The sequence below is a fragment of the Mytilus galloprovincialis genome, chromosome 3 (genome assembly GCF_965363235.1).
Source record: "Mytilus galloprovincialis chromosome 3, xbMytGall1.hap1.1, whole genome shotgun sequence".
Classification (NCBI taxonomy): domain Eukaryota; kingdom Metazoa; phylum Mollusca; class Bivalvia; order Mytilida; family Mytilidae; genus Mytilus; species Mytilus galloprovincialis.
The window spans coordinates 60,498,878-60,525,945 of NC_134840.1; the positions used below are offsets into that span (position 1 = coordinate 60,498,878).

A 27,068-nucleotide genomic window follows, 5' to 3' on the forward strand; every position below is an offset into this window, starting at 1 on the left:
TTAGTTTCCGGTTTTGGTCTCCAAGAAAAACAGTCACTTTTATTTTTAATTTTTTTTTAATATAACCAGTCTAGTTAACGATGTTTTAACATTAATTGTTAAGATCTGCTAAGAGAATGGCAAATCCAGAGTAGTAAGTAAAGATTGACACATAATATTTTAGTTTACAGAATGTCGATTTTAACCACCAGTCATGACCACAGGCACAGGCACTTGTTTCTGTCAATATACCTGTGATTTTAACACCCCCTTTATTTAAAAAAAACAGGTTGTCTTTGATTTTACAATTTTTGATGGAGTGGTTGGTGTGGTCTGTTTTTGAGCTATCTGTGTTTATTTAATATGAGGCAGGCATTACCTGTTCATTCTAAGGCAGCAACCATTTAATTTTCGGGGGGGGGGGGGGGGGGGGGGGTGGGGGGCTATGTTTTTTTTTCTGTACAAACTTTTTTGTTCGCAACAATCTATTTTTTTAGCGACAAACAGAAAACGAGTTTTTTCTTTCAATTTTAGCATTACATATAGTGGCAGCTGAGGGTGAAACAAACAACTTTTTTTTCTCAGGGTCCAAAACAAATTATTTTTTTCACCAAAAACTGGAGACAAACTTTTTTTTCCCAAAAAAAACATAAATTAAGTGACCCATTAAGTGCATGGCTTTACTTGACAGCTTTGGTGTCAAACACACTATTAATTAACACCAATTACCTTAGCTTTAGGTCGTAAATAAATTGCACCATAATTTGGTTTACAAACTGAACTAAAGTTACTTCCCCTTAATTGTCACCATTCAAAATTATTCCTTATATTTACGTTTTATGGGTGAAAAAGTATAAATCATAAAAATATAAAATTCAAATACATATTGAAAAATAACTTTTCATTATTTTTATACCTTTATACAATTTTTTAAAAAAAGTTGAAAATTATTTTTTACATTTATACTTCCTTTAACTATATTACTATATTTTTAATTCCTTTGTTAAATGAAAAGTATTGTGGTTAAAGGCTACATAGTCAATAGTTTCAAACATTTAAGAGTTACATTAAATTCTAGTGTTAGATGATTGCAGTATTTTTTCTCAAAAAGTAAAGCACACAAGACTGAGTTACACAATTTATAAAAATCTTTAAAAGTTATTGAAATAATATTTTATTAGATTTAAAATGACTTAACAAAGTGAACATGCATTGATGTTTTGGTATCTTTGATATACATTATAAGAAAATGTACCATAAATACTGAAATTCAGCTCGAAAAAGTTTGTACGCGTTATGACCTGAGATTTCATTCTTCAATGCAGGTCATGACCTGCATTTTCATCGTCACAGGTTGACAGGTATGCCGTTTTTTTCGTATAAAAAAAATAATATTTAAGGTGGTACCTAACACTACAGGGAGATAACTCTGTAATATCAGCTAAACGTTTTAATTACGTTGCGTTGTGAAGGCAATATTAAGCTTCTCAATGATCAAAATTAGTGTTTGTGAAACTGCTATATAACCAGTGTAATTTTTCTGATAAAACGCTTGGTTCAAATTTTTTGAATTTTTTATATTTTTGTTAAAGGGTCAAAGTAAATACTTTGTCAAAATTTTATGAAAATTAAACGAGCCAAATTAATTTTAGTGAAAGTGTTGGGTACCACCTTAAAATGATATCTTATATTTTACTTGACCGATAAATATATATTATACTCAAAGTCTCATGACAAATGAGACCGGAAAAAGGGAAGTAGATTTCTGCGCATATGCAGGGGGGAAAAAGTTAGAAAATAAAAAGTTAACGATTTTGAGTTCATTAGAAGTGTACATTGGAAATTATTAATTTTTTTTACTAATTTTTCTACTGTAATAGGGGACTCCGTCCCCATATTATTCATATCCTTTATCATTTGTTAGCGGAGAGATAATAATCATTTATCATTTAGTTTTTTTTTAATTTCAAAATTATTCAATATTTCAATATTTTGTTAGAAAGAAGAAACACAGAGCTACATGACTCAAATACTTTACACAAATAAACTAACTATATAAACTGATAACTTACAAGTTTAACTGATATATTGATCAGATTTATCATTCTTATTTAGTATACTACATAATGTGTGAATAATAAGATGTGGTATGATTGGCAATGAGACCACTCTCCACAACAGAACGCCATAGCCACAAAACATAGAACTACTTAAAAACAATAAACCACAAAGATATACAACGTACCACCTGGGACTATTATGCTGTTAGTATAATATTCCAAGGTACCGCAGAAATCAATAATGCAAAACTGAATTAACAAGAATGTGTCCCAAGTGTGCCCCATCCGCATTATCATTTTCTATGTTCAGTTGGCCGTGAAAATGGGGTAAAAACTCTAATTTTGCATTAAAATTAGAAAGATCATATCACAAGGAACATGTATACTAAGTTTGAAGTTGATTGGACTTCAACTTCAACAAAAACTACCTCGACCAAAACTTTAACCAAAGCTTTAACCTGAAGCAGGACGAACGGATGCACAGACCAGAAAAACATAATGCCCATAAATGGGGCATAAAAATAACATAGTTACATCCCTCATTAAAGGGAGCCTGTATATAAGTAATGTTTTAGAATAAAAGATTTTATCAAAATGAAGTTTTATGCCACAATGTCAACTTGTAAGCCCATTCAACTGCAAGTCTCCAGGTCTTTGTTTGCTGCTGTAATACAATGTATATATATAATTCTTTATTTTGCAGTGATTTCCTGTTTAAGATGGTTCTCGTTGGAGATGATGGTGTAGGAAAATCATGCTTAATGAGTAGCTTTGCTGTGAGTAAGCCTAGGAAATATCAAGATCATTATAAAAATAAATGATGTGGTATGATTATCAATGCGACAACTATCCATCTAAGTAAAAATGAAGTGGATACAAGATTATAGGCCACCATACTACCTTCAGCTATGAAAGATTTTAAACAATTCCATTGAGGAAACTATAATTACACCCTAATTTATAATAAAACAATTAAAAAAAATATATGACAGTTCTGAGGTGCAACAACTAATGAACTACAGTCTCTTGACTGAGGACAAGCACTTATAGAATGTGGCTGGGTTAGAAATGTTTCTGAGCACTTCACCCTTCCTTAACCAGGGACAGACTGTCACAGGGTGAAACATCACAAATTTAGAACAAACTAAAAATAAGTTGCAATTGAATCGGTTTAACACAAAAGATCAGTACAAATCAAGCCATGTCTTTTTTTACAGTTTAATTATTGAAGCTGGAGATGTATTTGCTAAATTTTATTTATCTTCACAAATTTCACATTTAAACAAATTATAGATTTTCAAAAATACATTATACTTTCTGAATATCTTAAAGAATGATGTCATTATTATGAGACTCTTCATTCCTAGAAGATTACAAAATCTGTACACATTTGATGTTAGAGTATTTATTTTTCTACTATTAACCAATTCCTGTCATCGCCTGTAGCACAGAGATATGTACACTATTTATTTACATTATTTTTCTTTTTCAGGAGGGAAAACAATACATGCATACTGACAATTATATGCCTACAATTGGAGTAGATTTTGTAAGTATTTACATGTACATGAAATATCAATTGGCATCGTTGTCAGATTTTATACAAAGTGTCGTAAAAGTCAGTTGTAAACTTTTATTTCTTAAAAACTAGCAAAGTTACATATTTTGTAAATATTTGATCATTTAGAAATTTCAGTATGGATGTTTTAAAAATCTTGAAATTGAACAAATGTTGAACTGTATCAATTGAAGTATATATATATTAAATATATATCATTTATTATTTTATATTACTCATTTCTAGAAAATATGCACCATAAAAATTGAATAGTTATTTATTTTAAATATCCTTTTATATCATTCATTACTTATATTATTCAATTCTAGAAAATACGCACCATAAACGTAGAAGGAAGAGTTATTAAGTTACAGCTTGTAAGTACTAACAGTAGTCTAGACCAAATACAATGATATTTATTGTTATCATGTCTCAATCTTCCACAAATTTATTTTTGTGCTCTTAAACCTTTACTTAAAGGATTTGCTCATTATTGAAGGCAGTAAGGTGAACTATAGTTGTTAAATATTGTGTCATTTGGTCCTTTGTGAAGACTTGTCTAATTTGCAATCATACCACATCTTTTTAATATACATAACTGAACCACAACAGTCTTTGAATATTGTAATCACAATTAACTCACACGAAGCAGAATGAGTGTTAAGAATTGCGCTAATATTAACGTACCTTTTTGCGGTACGGCCGCTATCTTTGTGACGTCGCGTAATTGTTATACTTTATGTTGTATTGAATAGAAACGTATAATGGCAGACGTAGTTATATCTTTATCGCCTTAGACTTAGTTAACTTACGATCAAATACACAACGCAACGCAATAATCTACATTGGTGCCGTGACTTCAAACGGAGAGAATGGACATCAGCCGATTAAAATCCTTGAGGGCGGGGAACAAAGCAGCAGTAACAAAAGTTTTTAAAAAACTGGAGGAAGCCATCGGAGATTCACAAATAGACACGGAGGAAGTATCAACATTGCTCGAAGCAATTGAGAAGAAAAAGAAGACGTTAGCCTCAATAGATGAACAGATATTAAATGCAGTCGAATCAGAAGATATTACAAATGAAATTCTTGAAACAGATGAGTATTATTTAGATTTAGAGGGTAAAATTCGAAAATTTAAGAAGTTCTTAAAGCCCGTAACAAACGCAACATCTTCTATACTAGATTCAAACGCACCAGAGTTTGTTCCGTACACAAACCCCTTTACTCACACAAGTCAGCCATTATCTCAGTCAAGTTCTACCTCAAGTAATAACCATCGCCTACCAAAGCTATCTCTTCCCAATTTTAATGGAGACATTCTACAATGGCAATATTTCTGGGATTCATACGAGACCACGATTCATCACAATCACACATTAACTGACATTCAGAAATTTTCGTACTTGAACTCATTGCTTCAATTTGAAGCTGCAAACGTAATTTCAGGATTGACCATGACAAATCCAAACTACCACAAAGCAATTGAATTATTGAGAAACCGCTATGGGCAACCACATAAAATCATTAATGCATATATGAGAGCACTACTTGATATACCCGCACCACATGATACATTAGAAAGTTTGAGAACATTTCATGACAAATCGGAAGCCTACATACGGGGTCTAGAGTCTCTCGGACAATGTCAGGAAATGTACGGATCGTTACTGATACCAGTAATTCTCGGGAAGATACCGCATGAAGTACGAAAAAATATAACACGAGAAAACGGGAGCGACAGTTGGAATATTCAATCGCTTCGAAACGCGATAGGTAAAGAGATTTCTATTCAAGAGTCCGGATACGGAGATTATACACAGACGTATTCAACCCCAACACCTAGCGCAAATTTCATAACAGGCGTTAAACGAGTAACTACAGATAAAACCCGTCCGATAAACACAACAGACAAATCATTCAACTCGAATCGGAAGAAACAATGCACATATTGTGACGGAAACCACTGGCCTAACGAATGTAAAGATGTCATAGATCACGATAAAAGAGTAGCCATTATAAAAGAAAAGAGGTTATGCTTTAATTGTTTAGGTAAGCATAAAATAGCCGATTGCAAATCCAAGAATACGTGTAAGTGTTGCCACCGGAAGCATCACTCTTCATTATGTAAACAGAACTCGTACTCAAATAAACATCATATTGAAACTGAACAATCGCAAAATAAAGTAGACACAGAAACTTCTATGTTGTATACCGCTAGCGAAGAAAGGTCCACTGTTTTACTGAAAACCGCATTCAGTCCAGTCGTTCACAAAAATACATGTATAGATGCAAGAATACTCTTTGACGAGGGAGCTCAGCGCTCGTTTATAACCGAAGAACTAGCAGCTAAATTGGACATTAAAAAAGAAGGGTCTGAAACATTAAGTATAGCTACATTTGGAAGTACTACGAAAAAGGTGAGAAATCTTGACAAAACAACAATTAATCTTAAGTCTACCGAAGGAGAATTAATTCCTATTAAAGTTTTAATTGTACCAACCATTGCTTCACCACTTCAAACTCACAACATAGGAATAACGCAGAAGTTTTCATATTTACGTGGTCTACAATTAGCACACCCAGTCATGGATGGAGAGCAATTTGAAATATCCTTAATTGGAGGTGATTTCTACTGGGACATAGTTCAAGACAAAATAGTGCGTGGAAACGGTCCAACTGCAGTTAGCTCGAAAATTGGATATTTACTTTCCGGTCCTGTCCCTACAAGAACCAGTAATGCATCTTTCTCAATGATGAATATACTAGTATGTCACAAACAAGAAGAGTGCGATCTTGAAAAATTTTGGCAGCTTGAATCGTTGGGAATTGACGCTAAAGAACAAAATGATCCAGACCTAGCTGAATCAATTGAAAATTACTTACAAACCTCTATTACGAAGAAAAATGATAAGTATATTACGAAATTACCATGGAGAGAGAATGCGCCAGAACTACCGACAAATGAAGACATCGCAAAACGCAGAACGGAAAGCGTTATTCGTCGCCTTAAGAAGGATCCCGAGATGTTCCGAAAGTATGGTGAGATAATTACAGACCAAGAACAAAGAGGATTCATTGAAAAGGTATGTGATGAAAGTACATGCACAAACAAGGTTCATTACATTCCGCATCATCCCGTAAAAAAGGATTCAGTCACCACCCCGATACGCATAGTATATAACTGTAGCTGTAGAGCGAATGTCAGTAGTCCTTGTCTTAACGATTGCCTAGCAACATATCCACCAATTATGACTGATTTGACGGAGATATTAGTACGCTTTAGAATGTACAAATATGCAGTTACAGCAGACATTGAAAAAGCATTTTTGCATATTGAATTAGATGTTGATGACAGAGATGTCACAAGATTTTATTGGTTAGAGAATCCCATGGACACAGAAAGCCGTTTGATTACTTACCGGTTTAAGGTTGTACTTTTCGGCGCCACCTGTTCGCCATTCATGTTAAGCGCCACGCTAATGAAACATTTTAGAGACAATCCGTCAACTACATCAACAGAATTACAGAGAAATTTATACGTGGATAACGTTCTAACCAGTTTTACAGATAAACAATCCCTTTTAAAATTCTACACGGAGTCAAGAAAATTATTGTCAGAGGCAGGATTCAACTTACGGTCTTGGAATTCTAATAGTACGGAATTACAGAACGTCGCAGGACAAGACAAGATCGGCGACAATGACGACATAGTCAAAATTTTAGGCATGAGATGGGATAGGGAATCTGACGATTTGAAATTTCAACAGATTGAATTTATGGAAAAGAACAAAATGATAACAAAACGTGAGGTTTTGCGCACATCTTCTAGAATTTTCGACCCCCTTGGATTAATCACGCCAATTACGGTGAAAGCTAAGCTGTTTATGCAGACTTTATGGAAGGCAAAGTTGGATTGGGATGAATGTTTGTCCGACGAACTGAGAAGTAAATGGCAGGAAATAGCTTTAGATATCGAGGAGGCTACCAAAATAGTATTTCCACGAATGTTAACGGAAGGAGTTATTAACGAGAAAACGTCTCTACATATTTTCACAGACGCCAGTCAGTTAGCATACGGAGCTTGTGCTTACTTAGTTACAGCAAATTCATCGGTCATCGTCATGGCTAAAAATAGAGTAGTACCCGTAAAACCGATTTCATTACCACGTTTAGAACTTATGGGCGCGCTTATCGGCGCCAGATTAGCAACGCATCTTCTTAAAGTCATAACAACAGAACATGTGTATATGTGGAGCGATAGTCAAATTGTTTTGAGTTGGATTAAATCGTCAAAAATCTTAAAACCGTTCGTAGCAAATCGACTTAAAGAAATAAGAAAATTAACAGAGAATGCTGAATGGAATTATTGTCCAACAGATGACAATCCAGCTGATTACCTAACTCGCGGAATTTACGCTAAACAACTTTATAACAACAGCTTATGGATGAACGGTCCACAATGGATTTTAAATCGTGAGAATTGGCCGACATGGACGAGGAAAATTGAAGAATGCAGCACGATGATAACTGTTAGCGATGAAAAAACAAACGATGAAAGTACAAATGCTATAACACAGACAATTTCATGTATAGATATACAACGATACAGCTCTTTAGAAAAAGCAATTAGAGTAACAGCATACGTCATGCGTTTTATACAGAATATACGGAATTCAAAAGATAAACGGTCAATCGGATTTATCAGTGTTGAGGAGCGATGTAAAGCATTAAAAGTTCTAATAATGACAGTACAACAGGAAACTTTTAAGGATGAAATTGAAAGCTTGAATTCATCTTCTCAGAAAAAAGTGCCACTTGTTCGACAACTTAAACTATATACAGACAAAAATGGATTACTACGTTGTACCGGGAGAATACAAAACGCACCTGTGAAGGAGAGTACTAAATATCCGTTGTTATTGCCAACACACCACAGTCTTACGTCCTTAATCGTAATGGATGCACACACAAAGACTTTACATGCCGGACTTAACAGTACAATCGCATATATTCAACAGAAATATTGGATACCGAGAATAAGGCAGTGCGTAAAATCACAAATTCGTAAATGCGTCCAATGCATTAAAATATCAGGAATGCCTTACAGCGCACCCGATCCGCCACCGCTACCTAAAGATCGAGTCAACTACGATTATCCTTTTTCAGTAACCGGCGTTGATTTCACAGGAGCTTTGTATACAAAAGGAAAACACAACGAATTAAGCAAAACATATATTTGTTTATTCACTTGCGCCGCTACACGAGCTATACACTTGGAGATAGTCACAGATTTAACCGAGGAGTCTTTCATGCTTGCTTTTAAAAGATTTGTCGCTAGGAGATCTACACCAAGGATTATGTTGTCCGATAATGCAACAACCTTCAAGGCAGCCGCCGAAAAGATTACAAGATCAAGCAAAGACAACCGAATACAAGAAAAACTTGCCGATCAAGGAACGGAGTGGAAATTCATACCCAACCGAGCACCGTGGTTTGGAGGCTTTTGGGAACGCCTAATTGGACTCACGAAAAAGTCAATTAAAGCAATACTAGGAAAGTCATGTGTCACTACGGAAATGTTGAATACAATTGTAATCGAAATCGAGGGAACTCTAAACAATCGTCCGATAACTCACATTTCTACTGATATTAAAGATCCCGAACCGCTGACGCCAGCGCACCTTTTATATGGTCGTCGACTTGACAACCAATCGGAACAGAATATTGACAGTGCTACTTCCGAAGATTTGCACGTGAAACTCAATAAAAATTTACAGAGAAATAATGAACTAATCAACCATTTTCGCTCAAGATGGAAACACGAATATCTGACGTCACTCCGTGAATTTCACCGTACATCTGGAAGAAACGAACAAACAATACAAATAGGTGACATTGTAGAAGTACACAATGACACAAATCGTATAATGTGGAAATTAGCAGTTGTACAAGATTTAGTTCGTGGAAAGGATGGACTCATTCGATCAGCTGTTATCAAGACCGACACAGGAATCACCAACCGTCCGATTGTGAAGCTCTATCCGTTGGAAATACGCAGTACACATGATGACAGTGAATGAACTTTTCTGCCCTGGAGAACTTTTCTGCCCTGGAGAAATTAGTGGATGTATAGACTGTTCAATTAACTCCAGTTATTATATAGACTTGTAAAAGTGTTAAATTATTCAGACGTGAACAGTTAAAATACTATTGAGAGACTTTAAATATGATTTTATTTCTTTTTATGTCACAATTTACGAATTTTTCATATTGTATTTCAAATTTAAGTTAAATATCATTTTCTGCGGCCCCAGAATGTTAAGAATTGCGCTAATATTAACGTACCTTTTTGCGGTACGGCCGCTATCTTTGTGACGTCGCGTAATTGTTATACTTTATGTTGTATTGAATAGAAACGTATAATGGCAGACGTAGTTATATCTTTATCGCCTTAGACTTACCGTAGTTAACTTACGATCAAATACACAACGCAACGCAATAATCTACAATGAGAATGCCTGATAGAACAAAATCAGGTATTCATTTAGTCCTTGCTTTATACAAACACAGTGATCATATTTATTTGAAATTTAATAATTACGGTAGTAAGAAAGTCTAAATCTTACTACATGTAATAGTTTTCAGTAACAAACAAAAAAATATTAATTAACAGGATAAAAACTTCATAAACAGAATACTTAACTTCAAATATTTAAATTCAAGTTAAAGAGAATTAAATTTCAGACTAAATATATAAGTTTATATGAATTGTTTTGACAGTGGGACACTGCAGGAGCTGAAAGATTTAGAAGTATAACAACCAGTTATTACAGAGGAGCTAATGGTGTGGTTATTATCTATGACATAACAAATCAGGTATGAACATTATGTTTAGTTATTACAGAGGAGCTAATGGTGTGGTTATTATCTATGACATAACCAATCAGGTATGTACATTATGTTTAGTTATTACAGAGGAACTAATGGTGTGGTTATTATCTATGACATAACAAATAGGGTTTGTACATTACGTTTAGTTATTACAGAGGAGCTAATGGTGTGGTTATTATCTATGATTTATTAACCAACTAAGTACATAATGGGCAAAAATGACTGGTTATTAAAAATAACATATTTTCTGTAATGGCCCTGTTTTTCTGTAATGGCCCTGTTTTTTTCTGTAATGGCCTGTTTTTCTGTAATGGCCCTGTTATTTCTGTAATGGTCATGATTTTCTGTAATGACCCTGTATTAATGCCCAGCTTGTCTGTATTAAGCCCAGTAAGGGTTTTTAATAAAGTTAATAAAATGAAGCTGTAAAGAGTATAATACCCTTTTGTATTTTATTTAATTTAGTAACCAGCAACAAACATTAAAGAACCATGTAAAGAGATCACTGTTCATCCTGTTTTTCAACACATATAGCTTCTTTCAACTTAATATCTTGGATATTTGGTATATTTAAAGCTTGATCATGGTGAAGTACAAATTATTTTTATTCAAACTAAACTGTTATTAAAAGAGTAAGAGAGTACATCAAGTTGGTAGCAACACATATACACTTTTTTTCAGTTGGTTAATAAATGTATTAAGAAATGGGTGTTTTTATAATGGCCCTGTTATATGTCCTTGGTCAATAATAATGGCCTCAGATGTCTGTAATGGCCCTCAGCGTTGCCTCAGGTCATTACAGACTTCCTCGACCATTATTACAGACCTTGGACATATAACAGGGCCATTATAAAAATACCCATTCATTAATACTATAATAACCAATCAGGTTTGTACATTATGTTTAGTTATTACAGAGGAACTAATGGTGTGGTTATTATCTTTGATATAACAAATCAGGTTTGTACATTATGTTTAGTTATTACAGAGGAGCTAATGGTGTGGTTATTATCTATGACATACCAAATCAGGTTTGTACATTATGTTTAGTTATTACAAAGGAACTAATGGTGTGGTTATTATCTATGACATACCAAATCAGGTTTGTATATTATGTTTAGTTATTACAGAGGAGCTAATGGTGTGGTTATTATCTATGACATAACAAATCGGGTTTGTATATTATGTTTAGTTATTACAGAGGAGCTAATGGTGTGGTTATTATCTATGACATACCAAATCAGGTTTGTATATTATGTTTAGTTATTACAGAGGAGCTAATGGTGTGGTTATTATCTATGACATAACCAATCAGGTTTGTACGTTATGTTTAGTTATTACAAAGGAGCTAATGGTGTGGTTATTATCTATGATATAACAAATCAGGTTTGTACATTATGTATAGTTATTACAGAGGATCTAATGATGTGGTTATTATCTATGACATAACAAATCAGGTTTGTATATTATGTTTAGTTATTACAGAGGAGCTAATGGTGTGGTTATTATCTATGATATAACAAATCAGGTTTGTACATTATATTTAGTTATTACAGAGGAACTAATGGTGTGGTTATTATCTATGACATACCAAATCAGGTTTGTACATTATGTTTAGTTAATACAGAGGAACTAATGGTGTGGTTATTATCTTTGATATAACAAATCAGGTTTGTACATTATGTTTAGTTATTACAGAGGAGCTAATGGTGTGGTTATTATCTATGACATACCAAATCAGGTTTGTACATTATGTTTAGTTATTACAAAGGAACTAATGGTGTGGTTATTATCTATGACATACCAAATCAGGTTTGTATATTATGTTTAGTTATTACAGAGGAGCTAATGGTGTGGTTATTATCTATGACATAACAAATCGGGTTTGTATATTATGTTTAGTTATTACAGAGGAGCTAATGGTGTGGTTATTATCTATGACATACCAAATCAGGTTTGTATATTATGTTTAGTTATTACAGAGGAGCTAATGGTGTGGTTATTATCTATGACATAACCAATCAGGTTTGTACGTTATGTTTAGTTATTACAAAGGAGCTAATGGTGTGGTTATTATCTATGATATAACAAATCAGGTTTGTACATTATGTATAGTTATTACAGAGGATCTAATGATGTGGTTATTATCTATGACATAACAAATCAGGTTTGTATATTATGTTTAGTTATTACAGAGGAGCTAATGGTGTGGTTATTATCTATGATATAACAAATCAGGTTTGTACATTATATTTAGTTATTACAGAGGAACTAATGGTGTGGTTATTATCTATGACATACCAAATCAGGTTTGTATATTATGTTTAGTTATTACAGAGGAGCTAATGGTGTGGTTATTATCTATGACATAACAAATCGGGTTTGTACATTATGTTTAGTTATTACAGAGGAGCTAATGGTGTGGTTATTATCTATTACATAACAAATCAGGTATGAACATTGTTTAGTTATTACAGAGGAGCTAATGGTGTGGATATTATCTATGACATAACCAATCAGGTTTGTACGTTATGTTTAGTTATTACAGAGGAGCTAATGGTGTGGTTATTATCTATGATATAACAAATCAGGTTTGTACATTATATTTAGTTATTACAGAGGAGCTAATGGTGTGGTTATTATCTATGATATAACAAATCAGGTTTGTACATTATATTTAGTTATTACAGAGGAGCTAATGGTGTGGTTATTATCTATGACATAACAAATCAGGTTTGTACATTATGTTTAGTTATTACAGAGGAGCTAATGGTGTGGTTATTATCTATGATATAACAAATCAGGTTTGTACATTATGTTTAGTTATTACAGAGGAGCTAATGGTGTGGTTATTATCTATGACATAACCAATCAGGTATGAACATTATGTTTAGTTATTACAGAGGAACTAATGGTGTGGTTATTATCTATGATATAACCAATCAGGTATGTACATTATGTTTAGTTATTACAGAGGAGCTAATGGTGTGGTTATTATCTATGATATAACCAATCAGGTATGTACATTATGTTAAGTTATTACAGAGGAGCTAATGGTGTGGTTATTATCTATGATATAACCAATCAGGTATGTACATTATGTTTAGTTATTACAGAGGAGCTAATGGTGTGGTTATTATCTATGATATAGCCAATCAGGTATGTACATTATGTTTATTCTTTATGATTCAACCTTCTATTTTAATGTCCCATTTATGGGCATTTTGTTTTCTGGTCTGTGCGTTTGTTTGTTAGTCTGTTTGTTTGTTTGTTTGTTTGTTGTACCGTCTGTTTATCCTGCTTCAGGTTAAAGTTTTTGGTTGAGGTAGTTTTTGATGAAGTTAAAGTCCAATCAACTTGAAACTTAATACACATGTTTCCTATGATATGATCTTTCTAATTTTAATGCCAAATTAGGGTTTTTATCCCAATTTCATGGTCCACTGAACATAAAAATTATAGTGCGTATGGGGCATCTGTGTACTATGGACAAATTCTTGTTATAGATGACTTTTATAGTATTTTCTTCTTTTTGTAGAAATCTTTTGACAATGTGCCAAAGTGGGTCAAAGAAGTTGAGAGCTATGCTAATCCAAATAGCAAGACAATACTGATAGGAAACAAAGGTGATTTGGAATCGGAGAGAATAGTAGATTATAGTACAGGAAAAGTAAGTAAAGTCGTTAGTCAATCAAATTGCTCAAGTTAATTAGTTTAAAATGAAGTATTGATTATAAATATTCAATTTAAGGCAAAGTATACAGAATTTCGAAATATTTCAATTTTTTTTATTTATGCCCCCGCTGTAGCAGAGGGGACATTAAGGGCATACAATACAGTTACAGGGGAGGGAATGACGTTTCTTAATAAATTGTTATTTTCGCGACGTTAAACTATGACTTATCTGGAAAAAATTCAGTTTTCGACTGATTTTTATCATTCAAACGTATTTAACCTAAAAATGAGTTCATGGACCCCTCTTTTTTAAAATGCCATTTGGTTTGATTACTGGAGAAGATTATGTGTGCCAATTTTCATGAAAATGTAAATAGTGCAATTTTTTTAAATTTGATAAATATACAGCAAAAAATTATGTTTTTTTCTACATTCATGAACATTTGACAAATATGAGTTATTTCTGAATAAAAAATGTATAAATTTTTAGGATACTTATAAAATACAGAAATTACAAATTATTTAAGGGGTCATCCATAATTGTCAACCATTTTCCAAAGTGTACAAAACGTACACTTGGGGGGAGGGGGTTAAAAAATCAACATTTTTACCGTACGTTTTTTTTTTAATTTCCAGAATTTATTTCGTTTCTGTAGGGAAGGTCGATGTATAAAATCGAGAATTGGCTTGGGTGTGTTTCTCTTCTTATTTTTTCTTTATTATTTTCACTTGATGATATTTATTTCGATATCATAATTCTCCTCAATCCGGATTGAACGATTAAAAGATCAAATCATATAAAAACTAAATCTTTCAAAAATGTAAACTTGTAAAAAATTTTAAACAAAAAGTTTGCAAGCATTTCTCAGTACCCCCTGCTTTATTATAGATCGTTATCGTTTCACTCTGTTTAATAAACAAAACTGATGGAAACACTAAATTCTTTGAACGTTTTGCTTTTGACAAGACACCATTTTGTGAAAAGATTTTAAACTGGTCCTTCGATTAATTTCATTGAAATGTATTCCAAAACAGCAAACAAGTAAACCGGAAGTAAACTTATTTTTCTTAGTATAAGCCTTCTTTAATTAGGAACACCTCCATATGAAGTTTAACCTTAACCTTAAAGATTATCCAATATATGTACACGTTACAGTATATATACATCAACGATAATAGTGCCATGAATGGCATAATTACAGGGACCTTTTAAATAGAAATACAGGCAGGAAATTTAAAAACTTAAAATGTTTTAAAACATTACACTTTTATTTATTGCTGTCTTAAGCTCTGATTCCATCAACAATTGTCAGTCCACATATCACCATGCATTTCCCTTTCTTTGATTCTTAGCATAGTTTATGCATGCTCTATGTGCCCTTTTTCATTGGAGTTCCCACTGTGTGATAGGGGAAACACTAATCTTTGAACTCTGTATTCTAACAAAACACAAGCATCACAGATAGATGTCATCAAATAAAACAGTCAGATATGTTTTAGTTTATTTTCAATGCAAATTTCTATATTAAACTAAAATATAATAAACAGGATCTTCTTTTTATTAGGAATGATTGATTGCTCTCTTGAAATCTGAAAATGGTTGATGTACACTTTTTGAGGGAGGGTGGGGGGTCTGAAAAAGTGTACGTTTTGTACACTTTGGAAAATGGTTGACAATTATGGATGACCCCTAACAAAACACAATTTGTGTTTATCTTTTAAAACAAAAACGTTATGTGTTTCTTTCGAAAGGGAAAATACGGCCACAAATCTGAATTTTGAGTAAATATGCATACATGAAGGAATATTTTTTATTACATATTTAAATCAATCAGGTAAAAAAAAGTCTATATGAAAATTTTTATCAAAATGTAAGTACGGGATCCAAACTGTATTAAAGTGAAAAATGCATTTTTTTTTAGGTTTTCCACATTAATTCAATATATTCAAAAAATTATTTAGAGACATTTTTAATTGATTGCACTTGTGAAATTATAAATGCTACATATATCAATACTGACAATAGCGTCTAGTTCAAGGAGTTTTGAATACATAAAAATCAAAGTCTAAAATATCGCCTAATTACATGTATGTATACTTTCCCAGAAAGGAAAAAGATTCTTTCTGTACAATTCATGAATGATTGGATTAAAATTGTATTAACTTCTTTCCTGTTATAAACTTGTGATCTCATTGAAACAAAAATGAACTTATATTTCAGAAATTTGCAGATTCTGTAGGTTTATCATTTGCTGAAACAAGTGCAAAGACATCCAAAAATGTAGAACAGGCATTTTTGACTTTGGTATCAGATATAAAAAATAAATCAGCATTAGATGGTGTCAGCGCCCCCTCTAAACTGAATGCATTGGATGTAGGAGGTAGGTTTAAAATGTGCTAATCCTCTCAACGGACATCTTCGCTAGCCAAGGGTTATGATCCACTCACCTCCTCTCCACCCTTGGCAGTTTAGGCAACATTTTTGATAACAATGTCGCGCCATCTATTGGTTGACTAAAAACACACCCTTTTTGAATACACTATTCTTGACCAATGGTAGCACTTTAACTCTCTTCAGTGTAGAGGTAAAAACACAGTGGCGTCTACAGTCTACAAACCTTGTGAAGCAGGAAACGAAAATATATGTTGACATTCCAATATTTGTGCAGGAAACATACGCAGGAACTTTTGTACATGAATGACTTTGGTTTTAATAGTATAATAAGTTACCAAGAGGCAATAATATAGTGTTATTAACTGGCTGTTTCTGTATTGGCCCTGTTATAGATTCGAGGTTAGCTTTATTGGACCCGAGACTCAAAGAGTGGAGGGCCAATACAGCTCATTGAGAATCTATAACAGGCCCAATACCGAAACAGCCAGTTCAGAACTCTTTTATTAAATGATTTTAAGAAATTTAAAAACCAGAAGTGAATGTCCCGTATTAGCCCATGGGCCAACACATCTTTTTTTCCATATTGGCCCTGTTTTTCACGTTTCAAGACTTTAAGACACTACAAAACATTGCACACCATTTAAATTGTTTATTTTATCATTTTGAATTAAAAAATATAATACAAATGTTTTAATGCATAATGATACCACCAAAAGATGATTGGACCTCAACGTCATCAAAAACTACCTTGACCAAAAACTTTAACCTGAAGCTGGACGAAAGGACGAACAGACGGATGGATGTGGACTACCTCTATGGATCTTTTAGATGCTTATTTCCACATTTCCTTTTCCCATACTTACAGGAAATACCTTCACTTCGTTTTGAACATTTCCCATACTTACAGGAAATACCTTCGCTTCGTTTTGAACATTTCCCATACTTACAGGAAATACCTTCCCTTCGTTTTGAACATATCGTAGGTGGGGCATAAAAAGTCCATAAACAAAAGCAGAGAACTTTATATGATCGGGGAACAAGAACCCACCAATTGTCTATACTGAAATAAGTGCTTTTAAAGAAAAGTTAGCAGTAAGGTATTAGATAAATATCAATAAGACAACAACCAATCAATGGATGATTATAAGAGTCTACTTATTGATAATAAGATGTTTACATCTGCCACAATGTAGTGGTTCATTTTTACAAATTTTGAAATTAAAGTTAAGCAATCATTTTGTATAACTTAGGTTTATTTAAAATATATATATTTTTAGATTCAGACAGAAACACATCAGCTGGCCAAGAGGATGAAGTCAGTACAGCATGTGATTATGACACACTTGGTAAGTTTTTGCTTTAACAGGAAAGGCTATAAAATATAAATGATTTTTCGTTCTTAGACATACCTTCCAGTTTGAAGAATAAAAAAATATGTTATGTTTTTTCTTCTTCTTAAAACTGCACATGTAAACAATAGAATAGATTATTTTTCTAAGACAACGTCACAAAAATGCATAGGAAAACAAAAGAATGTTATATAACTCCTAAAATTCATAGTTGTTACATAAACCAATAATAATAGGAATTGAATGCTTCTTTTTGTACCTTTTTGTCAAGCCTTCAACTTTTATAAAAAAAAGCATGACACCGCGATCTTACATTGCGTCGGCGATGGCGGCTATGGGGACCACAAATATTCACTCTGTGGTTAAAGTTTTTGAAATATATATAACTTTCTTAAACTATCCTGGATTTCTACCAAACTTGGACAGAAGCTTGTTTATGATCATGAGATAGTATCCAGAAGTTAATTTTGTAAAAAGAAAAATTCATTTTTTCCGTATTTTACTTATAAATGTACTTAGTTTTTCTTCTAGTTAACATTACATACAGTCTGCAGTTAAACTTTTTAAAACATTTATGAGAATCATCAACTATCCTGTATTTTTACAAAACTTGGACAGAAGCTTCTTTTGATCAAAATATAGTATCAAGAGTGATATTATTATTAATTTTTTTCCTCATTTTTGTTGAGCCTGTGATTAACAGCAAAAGATGGCGAGACACTGGGTTCCGCAGAACCCTTACAAATTTTTAGTTTTATGAAAGCATTGATCATACACACATTTTTAAGATTCAGTTTTCAAATATTTAGAACCATTTCAATATGTTCATGTACCAAAATTTTAACAAGCTCACTTAAAGTAAAAATTTGCAGACACAGTTTCAAGAAAACGCATTTTAAAGTGAAAAATGCATTTTTTTTTAGGTTTTCCACATTAATTCAATATATTCAAAAAATTATTTAAAGACATTTTTAATTGATTGCACTTGTGAAATTATAAAGGCTACATATATCAATACTGACAAGCGCTTCCAGTTCAAGGAGTTTTGAATACATAAAAATCAACAGTTTAAAAGGGAGTATTCTTAGTCATTATTAACCAACTTACTACAATATGTATAGAAATGCCCATGCTTTATAAAAGGAAAATTTCGACAACTGGTCATTATGAACGGAGAAATTGCTACAGCCAGTCATTACAAAATCTCAGTCATGCATTACCAAATCACACCCGTGCATTACGAAATCACAGTCATGCATTATGAACAGATGAAACGGGACATCGATTAAATCAAAATGAAGTTTATTTCTTTAAATAAGTGTGACAATTTTTTTAATTTTTTTTAAAACTTAATATCATATGAAGACAAGTTTAAATGATGTTCAGTGTTTTGTAACGACTTGAAACAGAAATATTTCACAGCCTTTTTCAAGTACGACTTTCGATTATTATCACCGTTTCATTTCCATTGTTCAATCCTCAGAATGCAGACTACTCAAGACAAAGATTAAGAATAGTTAAACTGTCTTATTTATTCTTCCCAGCTACTTTATATTTGCGAGATGAAATGAATTTTAATAGCATAAAATTAAGTACTTGGATGAGAAATCAGAAATTACATCTGACAGTCACAATGTTGACCAAAATTCCATCGTGAATTCGAAAAGACAAATTCAACTATGAAATTCCTGTATGTTCGTCACGGTAAGTTTCTTACTCTTTGTTTAATCGAAGAATTAAAACCATTTAATAAAAATGTTATAAAACTGGCTTTTTCTGTATTGGTCCTGTTGTAGATTTGTGGTTAGCTGTATAATTTTGGATCCGAGACTCGAAGACTGTTCTTGAATCAAGTTTTCTTACTTGTTTAATAAAAGTATCAATATATGGACTTTTCATATTGGCCCTGTAACATGCCCTTGATATTAATAATGGCCTTGGACAGTTGTAATGACCCTCGGCATTGCCTCAAGGCCATTACAACCATCCTTGGCCATTATCAATACCTCGAGCATGTTACAGGGCCAGTATGAAAAAGTCCATACATTAATACTATAGTATTTTTATGCCTCATTTATTATGCCCCATTTTTAGGCATTATGTTTTCTGGTCTGTGCGTCTGTTCGTTCGTCTGTCCCGCTTCAGGTTAAAGTTTTTAGTTGAGGTAGTTTTTATACGCCCGTCGTCTTTTAGACGGGACGTATTATGGTATACCGTTGTCCGTCCATCCGTCTGTCCGTCCGTCTGTCCGTCCGTCGTCCACACTTCGGACAATAACTCAAAAACGCTTTCACCAATTTCCATGAAACTTAAGTGAATTGTTTCTATCTATTGACGTAAGCTCCCTTTCGTTTTTTTTTAATTTCAGATTTTAAGTTTTGGATTTATGGGGCTTTATTCATAAAAAAGGGGGGATTTTCATCACTTCTGACAATAACTCAAAAAGGCTTTCACCAATGTCCATGAAACTTTGGTGAATTGTTTATATCTATTGATGTAAGCTCCCTTTCAATTTTTATAAATTTCAGATTTTAAGTTTTGGATTTATGGGGCTTTATTCATATAAAAAGGGGGATTTTCAACACTTCGGACAATAACTCAAAAAGGCTTTCACCAATGTCCATGAAACTTTGGTGAATTGTTTATATCTATTGATGTAAGCTCCCTTTCAATTTTTATAAATTTCAGATTTTAAGTTTTGGATTTATGGGGCTTTATTCATATAAAAAGGGGGATTTTCAACACTTCGGACAATAACTCAAAAAGGCTTTCACCAATGTCCATGAAACTTTGGTGACTTGTTTATATCTATTGATGTAAGCTCCCTTTCAATTTTTATAAATTTCAGATTTTAAGTTTTGGATTTATGGGGCTTTATTCATAAAAAAAAGGGGGATTTTCAACACTTCGGACAATAACTCAAAAAGGCCTTCACCAATGTCCATGGAACTTTGGTGAATTGTTTATATCTATTGATGTAAGCTCCCTTTCAATTTTTATAAATTTCAGATTTTACATTTCCGTGTTATGAATTTTTATGCTTAAAAAAGGGGGGATTTTCCAATTTTGGGACAATAACTAACACTTTCACAAAATTTTATGCAACTTTGATAAATTGTTTATATCTATTGACATAAGCTCCCTTTCCATTTTTATAAATTTTAGATTTTACGTTTTTTAAGTAATGAATTTTTATACTTAAAAAAGGGGGATTTTATGAAACTTTGGTGAATATATTAATGTAACATCCCTTTTGATTTGTATATATATTTCTAGTTGATCATATAAATTCATTTAAAGCATAAAAGACAAGTGAAAAGAACAACGGGCGTATCATGCGCTAAAGCGCAGCCCTTTATTAATGAAGTTGAAGTCCAATCAACTTGAAACTTAGTACATATGCTCCCTATGATATGATCTTTCTAATTTTAATGCCAAATTAGAGATTTTCCCATAATTTTCACGGTCCACTAAACATAGAAAATGATAGTGTGCATGGGGCATCCGTGTACTGGGGACACATTCTTGTTTTTATTCAGTTAAGGGAGCTACCATTTGATTTTTATGGGGGGTGGGCTAGGATGAAATTTGGAAAAAAAAGGCAGGACAGGAGTTTTGAGTAAAAAAAAAGGCAGGATGAGACACTTGGCAAAAAAAAAAGTCAGGACGACAATTTAGGTAAAAAAAAGTCAGGATAAACTATAAAAAAAAAAAAAGGCAGGACCGAACAGAGTGAAAAATAAAAAGGTAGGACAGAGATTACAGCTAAAAAAAAAGGCAGGACAAAATTTTTCATCCTAGCCCCCCCATAAAAATCAAATGGTAGCTCCCTAAAGCACTGTAATTACTAATTTTCATTTTGTATTTCCTTTCTCTAGAAGAAGAAATTTCTGCTGGAAGGATATTTCGTGGAAAGGATATGTACAAGAAACTACTTTCTATGAAGAAATCAGAACTTTCAACATACTTGGACTCAAAGTCAAAAATAGTTGGAAATATTTCAAAGTGTGGCAAAGTATCTACACAGACAGAAAATGACATGCGTGTACTTGCAATAATGGTTCATTCTATTGAATGCAGTGGCTTATAATTTTATGCCACATGTATGGACATTATGTTTTCTGGTCTGTGTGTCCATCTGTATGCCCGCTGTCCCGTACTGGGTAAAGTTTTTGGTCAAGATAGTTTTTGATGAAGTTAAGGTCCAATCAACTTGAAACTTAGTACACCTGTTCCCTATGATGTGATCTATCAATTTTAATGCCAAATTAGAGTTTTGACCCCAATCTCACAGTCCACTGAACATAGCAAATGATAGTGTGATTGGGGCATCTGTGTACTATGGACACATTCTTGTTGGTGTATAAAAGCACTTCATTTAAAGAACTATTTATAGACTGAAATTGCAAATTTAGATTTTAAATGTGGTCTAAAGTATCTTTTTTCACTTAAAAGGGTAGTGCAATCACATGCAATACATCTGCATTGCTTTAATTAAAAAACATTAAGATATGTTTACATATAGAGACCTACACAAGAGATTTATTTAATTTTAATTTTGATTAAAATTCAAATATTGTTGGGGTGTTTTCAACTAGCAACTAAAATTCGGAATTTAATTTTTGCTTTTCCTTGCTTTTTCTAAATTTAAATACCTAGATTAAGAAATGAGATTAAAATGCAAAATCAAGTGTTAATATTTTGTTTCCTTTCACATATTTTGTATTGACGAAACAATCCCAATTATATTTGAATTTTAATATACAGATTGACAAATTTCATAAGAGGTGAATTATAAAAATACTGAGAGCAGCATTTATACTATTGACATAGTAACGTTTCATAACAACATTTCTGCAAAGTGATCAAACTCAGGTATACATCTCATTGATATATATGAAAAATTTATTTTCAAATATTTTATGTAAAAAGATGATCTGTGATTATTATATTGAGTATTTTTGATATTTTGATATTTTTTATGTTTGTTTTATCTAACATGTCTAAAGGCTGTGATATTTATTGTCTAATTGCATTCAGTTTATTTATATTTTGTATTTATATCAACAAAGTTTATATTTAATTCCTTATCGTTTGTAAAGATCATGTGTTACAAAGTCTTTTTTTTTTTTTTGCTTTAAGTATTATAAGACATACTGTGTAATATATAAGTCATGGTAACATATTCCTTGGTAATGCAAATATGTATGTCTTTATCTTTTTGTCATTTATTTTTCTAATTTCATATTTATTTTGTAGTATAATATAATATAATAATGCAGAAAAACAAAGCTACATTAATTATTTAGACCCCTGCTCCTGCCACTTTGGGTTTTTTTTGCTACAATTTCAGTTTTTATTGGTGAATATTGCTTCAAAATTCCTTTCAATTTAAGTGCAATCCTTCAAAAGTAGGAACAAAATTGAAAGACAATTGCTTCCATCCTCCATTTTTTTGTGGATGACAACTCAATTGATTTTGTACTATTCGTTTGAATTGTCCTAGTATCCAAACTTTTAAAAGGAAAACTGTCAACTTACCTGGGCACATTATGCTGACTTAAGGATTATGTACCCTTGTGTTGATTCAATGCTAAACATATGGAAATTTTATAGAAAATCCACAGCCTTTATCCTTGTACTCTCATATTTGTCAATTTGATGACTGATAGGTATAGGATTACTGCATGCAGTGCTAGCATTGATTTCCTTAAAACAAGTTTATTAATGTAGTTATTGGTTTAAACAAATAAAGATATGGACCAAATCAAGTACACCTTTTAGGGTGTTTTCGACTTTAGTGACTCATCACGAGGTATTTTGGAATTTATAGGTTGATTAGAACTTTTTGTAAAAAATAAACACTAACACGTCGTAGAAAAGCAAGTAAGTAATCTATGTTTCAAAGGTTATAACAAAAATCTCTGTTTTAAAGGCTGTGGATTTTCTATAAAAATCTTGTTTTATTTGCCACAAAGTACTCTTTTTCTATTAAACGCAATGAAACAGTAAATAATAATGCTTTACATCAAGTTTTCCCCTTGGTATATATACAAAATGGCCTATCTCCATTATTCATTATATTTGTAGTTTTTATACAATTGAAGTTTGAAAAGTTGGTACAAAACTGGCTACAGAAGGGGTCTTAATTGACCATTATTTTACTATTTAGTATTACATCGCTGAATGCCACATGCTTGGTGAAACGAGGCAAATACCTATTATAATGTTTGATTTTGATAGGGATTGAATCTACAACATTTTGCCATCACTGACTATGTGATACATTGATACAGTAATACTGCAGAAACATATAGTGAAAAAGCTTCCAAAGGAATTAAGACATTAAAATACATTGTGTTGCAAAAAAGAAGAAACAATTGAAACTCCTGTTATAATTTTATTGATATGATATATATTAATTAGAAGAAGTATTTGTGAATTTATTCTATGACTTGTACATGGATCATGATTTTGACACTAGATATTAAAAAAAGAAACACACACTAAATGAATACATGTACAGATATTGAAAATAATTGTTTATTGTCATCATTTTTAATGCTTTGTTTTTGATAAAAGTCGGAACCATTCTTAATCCATCAAAAATTAAAATCACCATTTGGTTGTATAATTTAAAAAGATTAATCATTTTATTTAATATTTTTGTTCATAATTTTTTTTTGCGCTAAGTTATCATTCAAACATTTAAAAACATATTTCAAACGTGACAAGTTTTAGATCTATACAATATCCATTTGAAAAATCCCCTTATTTGAAAAGATTGATCATTGAATACAAAAGCTTTTCATATAATGTTGATCCATCAGCAAACATAGTGACATATAGTTCCACATGTTTCCCTTTAAAACCCGATATAAATTATACTTGTTCCTGCTGAAACTAGAAAGCAAAATCTTGATATTGATCTTGTGGCAAAAATGGGGGCATTTCATCTTCTTGTCTAAACTGCTTTGTTTATTTGAGTGCAAATTTGTTAGGGAAAAGATGGGAGGTTCTTTTCAAAAAGATCTCCATTTGGTTCTAATTGAATGGAAATCATGACTACAAAGTAATCTTTGACTGTGATTGTCTATTTCAATATGTTTTACCTATTTAAAAAACTACTAGGTAAGAAGTTTTAAAACTTTTTTAACATTTTAAGCCATCTAAAGGTAAATATCTGGAGCAATCAAAAGGTAAATATACTCTTCATAGATACCAGGACTTAAATTTTGTATGCCAGACACGTGTCTCGTCTTCCAAGGCTAATATAAACTGGCATTAAGGCCCATTTATGGCCAGAGAAAAGGAGATTTTGGGATCTACTTCATATTTGCCAATACGAGTAATATAAGAGAAAACATCCAGTGAAGAAATATAAATGAATTAGATACTTGGAATTTTAATTCTGGAATATAATGATGAAAACTAACACAACGAAATAGGGTTAGCAATGGCTAAGGTTAATTTTACTTTCACTAATATTTCAATATTTGAACTGACCCTCTTAAGCCATGTGTACATGTCAAACACTATTGAGTTTAGTTAGTTTACATCATAGTGATCAACCATTTCTAATCAATTTCCAAAATTTAAAATTATTCCAGTTTCAAATAATCCCTTGTTAAGACAAGATTAACAAAGTAATAACATCATATTATGCACATATTTCATGATGAATTATGAAAATTGTAGAACTTATTTAGATTACAAACCATATTTCTTTGGTAGAGACATTCGCAGCAGGCAGTTTTTATTATGAAAGCTTCTTTAATCTTTTTATCAATCCGAAATATACTCAAGTATACTCAAATGTTGACACAATACAAGGAAGATAAACAACTTCTATAAAAATTCATGGGTTGTTACTATGAAAACTTATCAATAAAGGCAACAGTAGTATACAGTTGTTCAAAGGTCATAAATCGATTGTGAAAAAACAAACCTTAACTGAGGGAAACACATGAACTTTGAGAGGAAAACAATGAAACAACAGAAACACTGAAGTTCAACGAAAAACAAACTACAATGCAACATACATAGGAACGAATCATTAGAAAAAAACTGCCTTATTCATGACTTGGTACAGGACATTTTAAGAAAAAGTGGAGGGTTGCACCTGGTTTTGTGGCGAGTTAAACCTCGCTTTTATCCAATGATGAATTAATTTTTATTTCCTTAACTTTTCTTCCTAAGTTATTTACTATATATTTTGGACCATATTGCCTCTACTGCTACCCCAGTTGAGCTATCATGCTCCTTGGTAGCTATAATTCTCATCTCTTTCGTGTAGTGTGAAAGTATTGACAAAAAAGAACCGTAAGAATCCCCAATAGAATTTAGATTAAGAACAGTATAACTTCTTTTCCGTAGTGTTATTTTTACTAAAATGCCACAGGACCCATATCTCTAATTGTGTCAATTTTAGTCTTAACATGGAAGAAATATGTTTTGCTAATTATCGGATGTTCATCTTTAACAATCAGTTGCAAATAGGACTTGCTAATTTGGATTAAAACAAGTCAATGTACTATATTATAATTTATCATAATTTTAACCACAAAATAGCATTGTTTCAAATGGTTTATAAAAAACATATCACTAAGATTTGTCTTAAGTCTACTGAATTGAAGTTTTTTTGTAAAACCTACTTCAGGTATCATAGTTTGGTAAAAAAAATTAAAGTGGAAACTTGGTTAAAATTAATGGAGGAATTTGAACACTCCAGGATGGTAAAAAGTAAAATAACAAAAATACTCCAAGGAAAATACCAAAACAGAATGTCCTTTATAAGAAAGTCCTTTATACTAAGGCTTTTCTACCTCAGGCATAGATTACCGTAGCTGTATTTGGCAAAACTTTTAGGAATTTTGGTCCTCAATGCTCTTCAACTTCGTACTTTATTTGGCCCTTTTAAACTTTTTTGGATTCGAGCGTCACTGATGAGTCTTTTGTAGACGAAACGCGCGTCTGGCGTATATACAAAATTTAGTCCTGGTATCTATGATGAGTTTATTTACAACCACTGGGTCGATGCCACTGCTGGTGGAGATTTATTTCCCCGAGGGTATCACCAGCCCAGTAGTCAGCACTTTTGTGCTGACATGAATTATCATTGATATGGTTATATTTATAAATTAACTTTTACAAAATTT

The 27,068-nt window shown here is 32.2% G+C and overlaps 1 protein-coding gene across 1 annotated transcript; it reads left to right on the plus strand.

The window, feature by feature from the left end:
* Positions 1 to 9: 9 nt before the first annotated feature.
* Positions 10 to 27,068, plus strand: LOC143068536 (ras-related protein ORAB-1-like). Its single transcript, XM_076242671.1, has 9 exons — positions 10 to 133; positions 2,743 to 2,815; positions 3,532 to 3,588; positions 3,927 to 3,974; positions 10,381 to 10,476; positions 14,030 to 14,161; positions 16,388 to 16,547; positions 17,839 to 17,907; positions 21,789 to 27,068. Exons 1-9 carry the CDS (start codon positions 117 to 119, stop codon positions 21,998 to 22,000), a joined length of 864 nt encoding a protein of 287 aa, XP_076098786.1. The 5' UTR covers positions 10 to 116; the 3' UTR covers positions 22,001 to 27,068.

Excerpts from the sequence above, each read along its gene's own strand:
- LOC143068536 (XM_076242671.1), top strand. Across the intron at positions 3,975-10,380 it reads GAGTTATTAAGTTACAGCTT|TGGGACACTGCAGGAGCTGA; the intron begins GTAAGTACTAAC and ends TTGTTTTGACAG. Across the intron at positions 16,548-17,838 it reads GAATGCATTGGATGTAGGAG|ATTCAGACAGAAACACATCA; the intron begins GTAGGTTTAAAA and ends ATATATTTTTAG.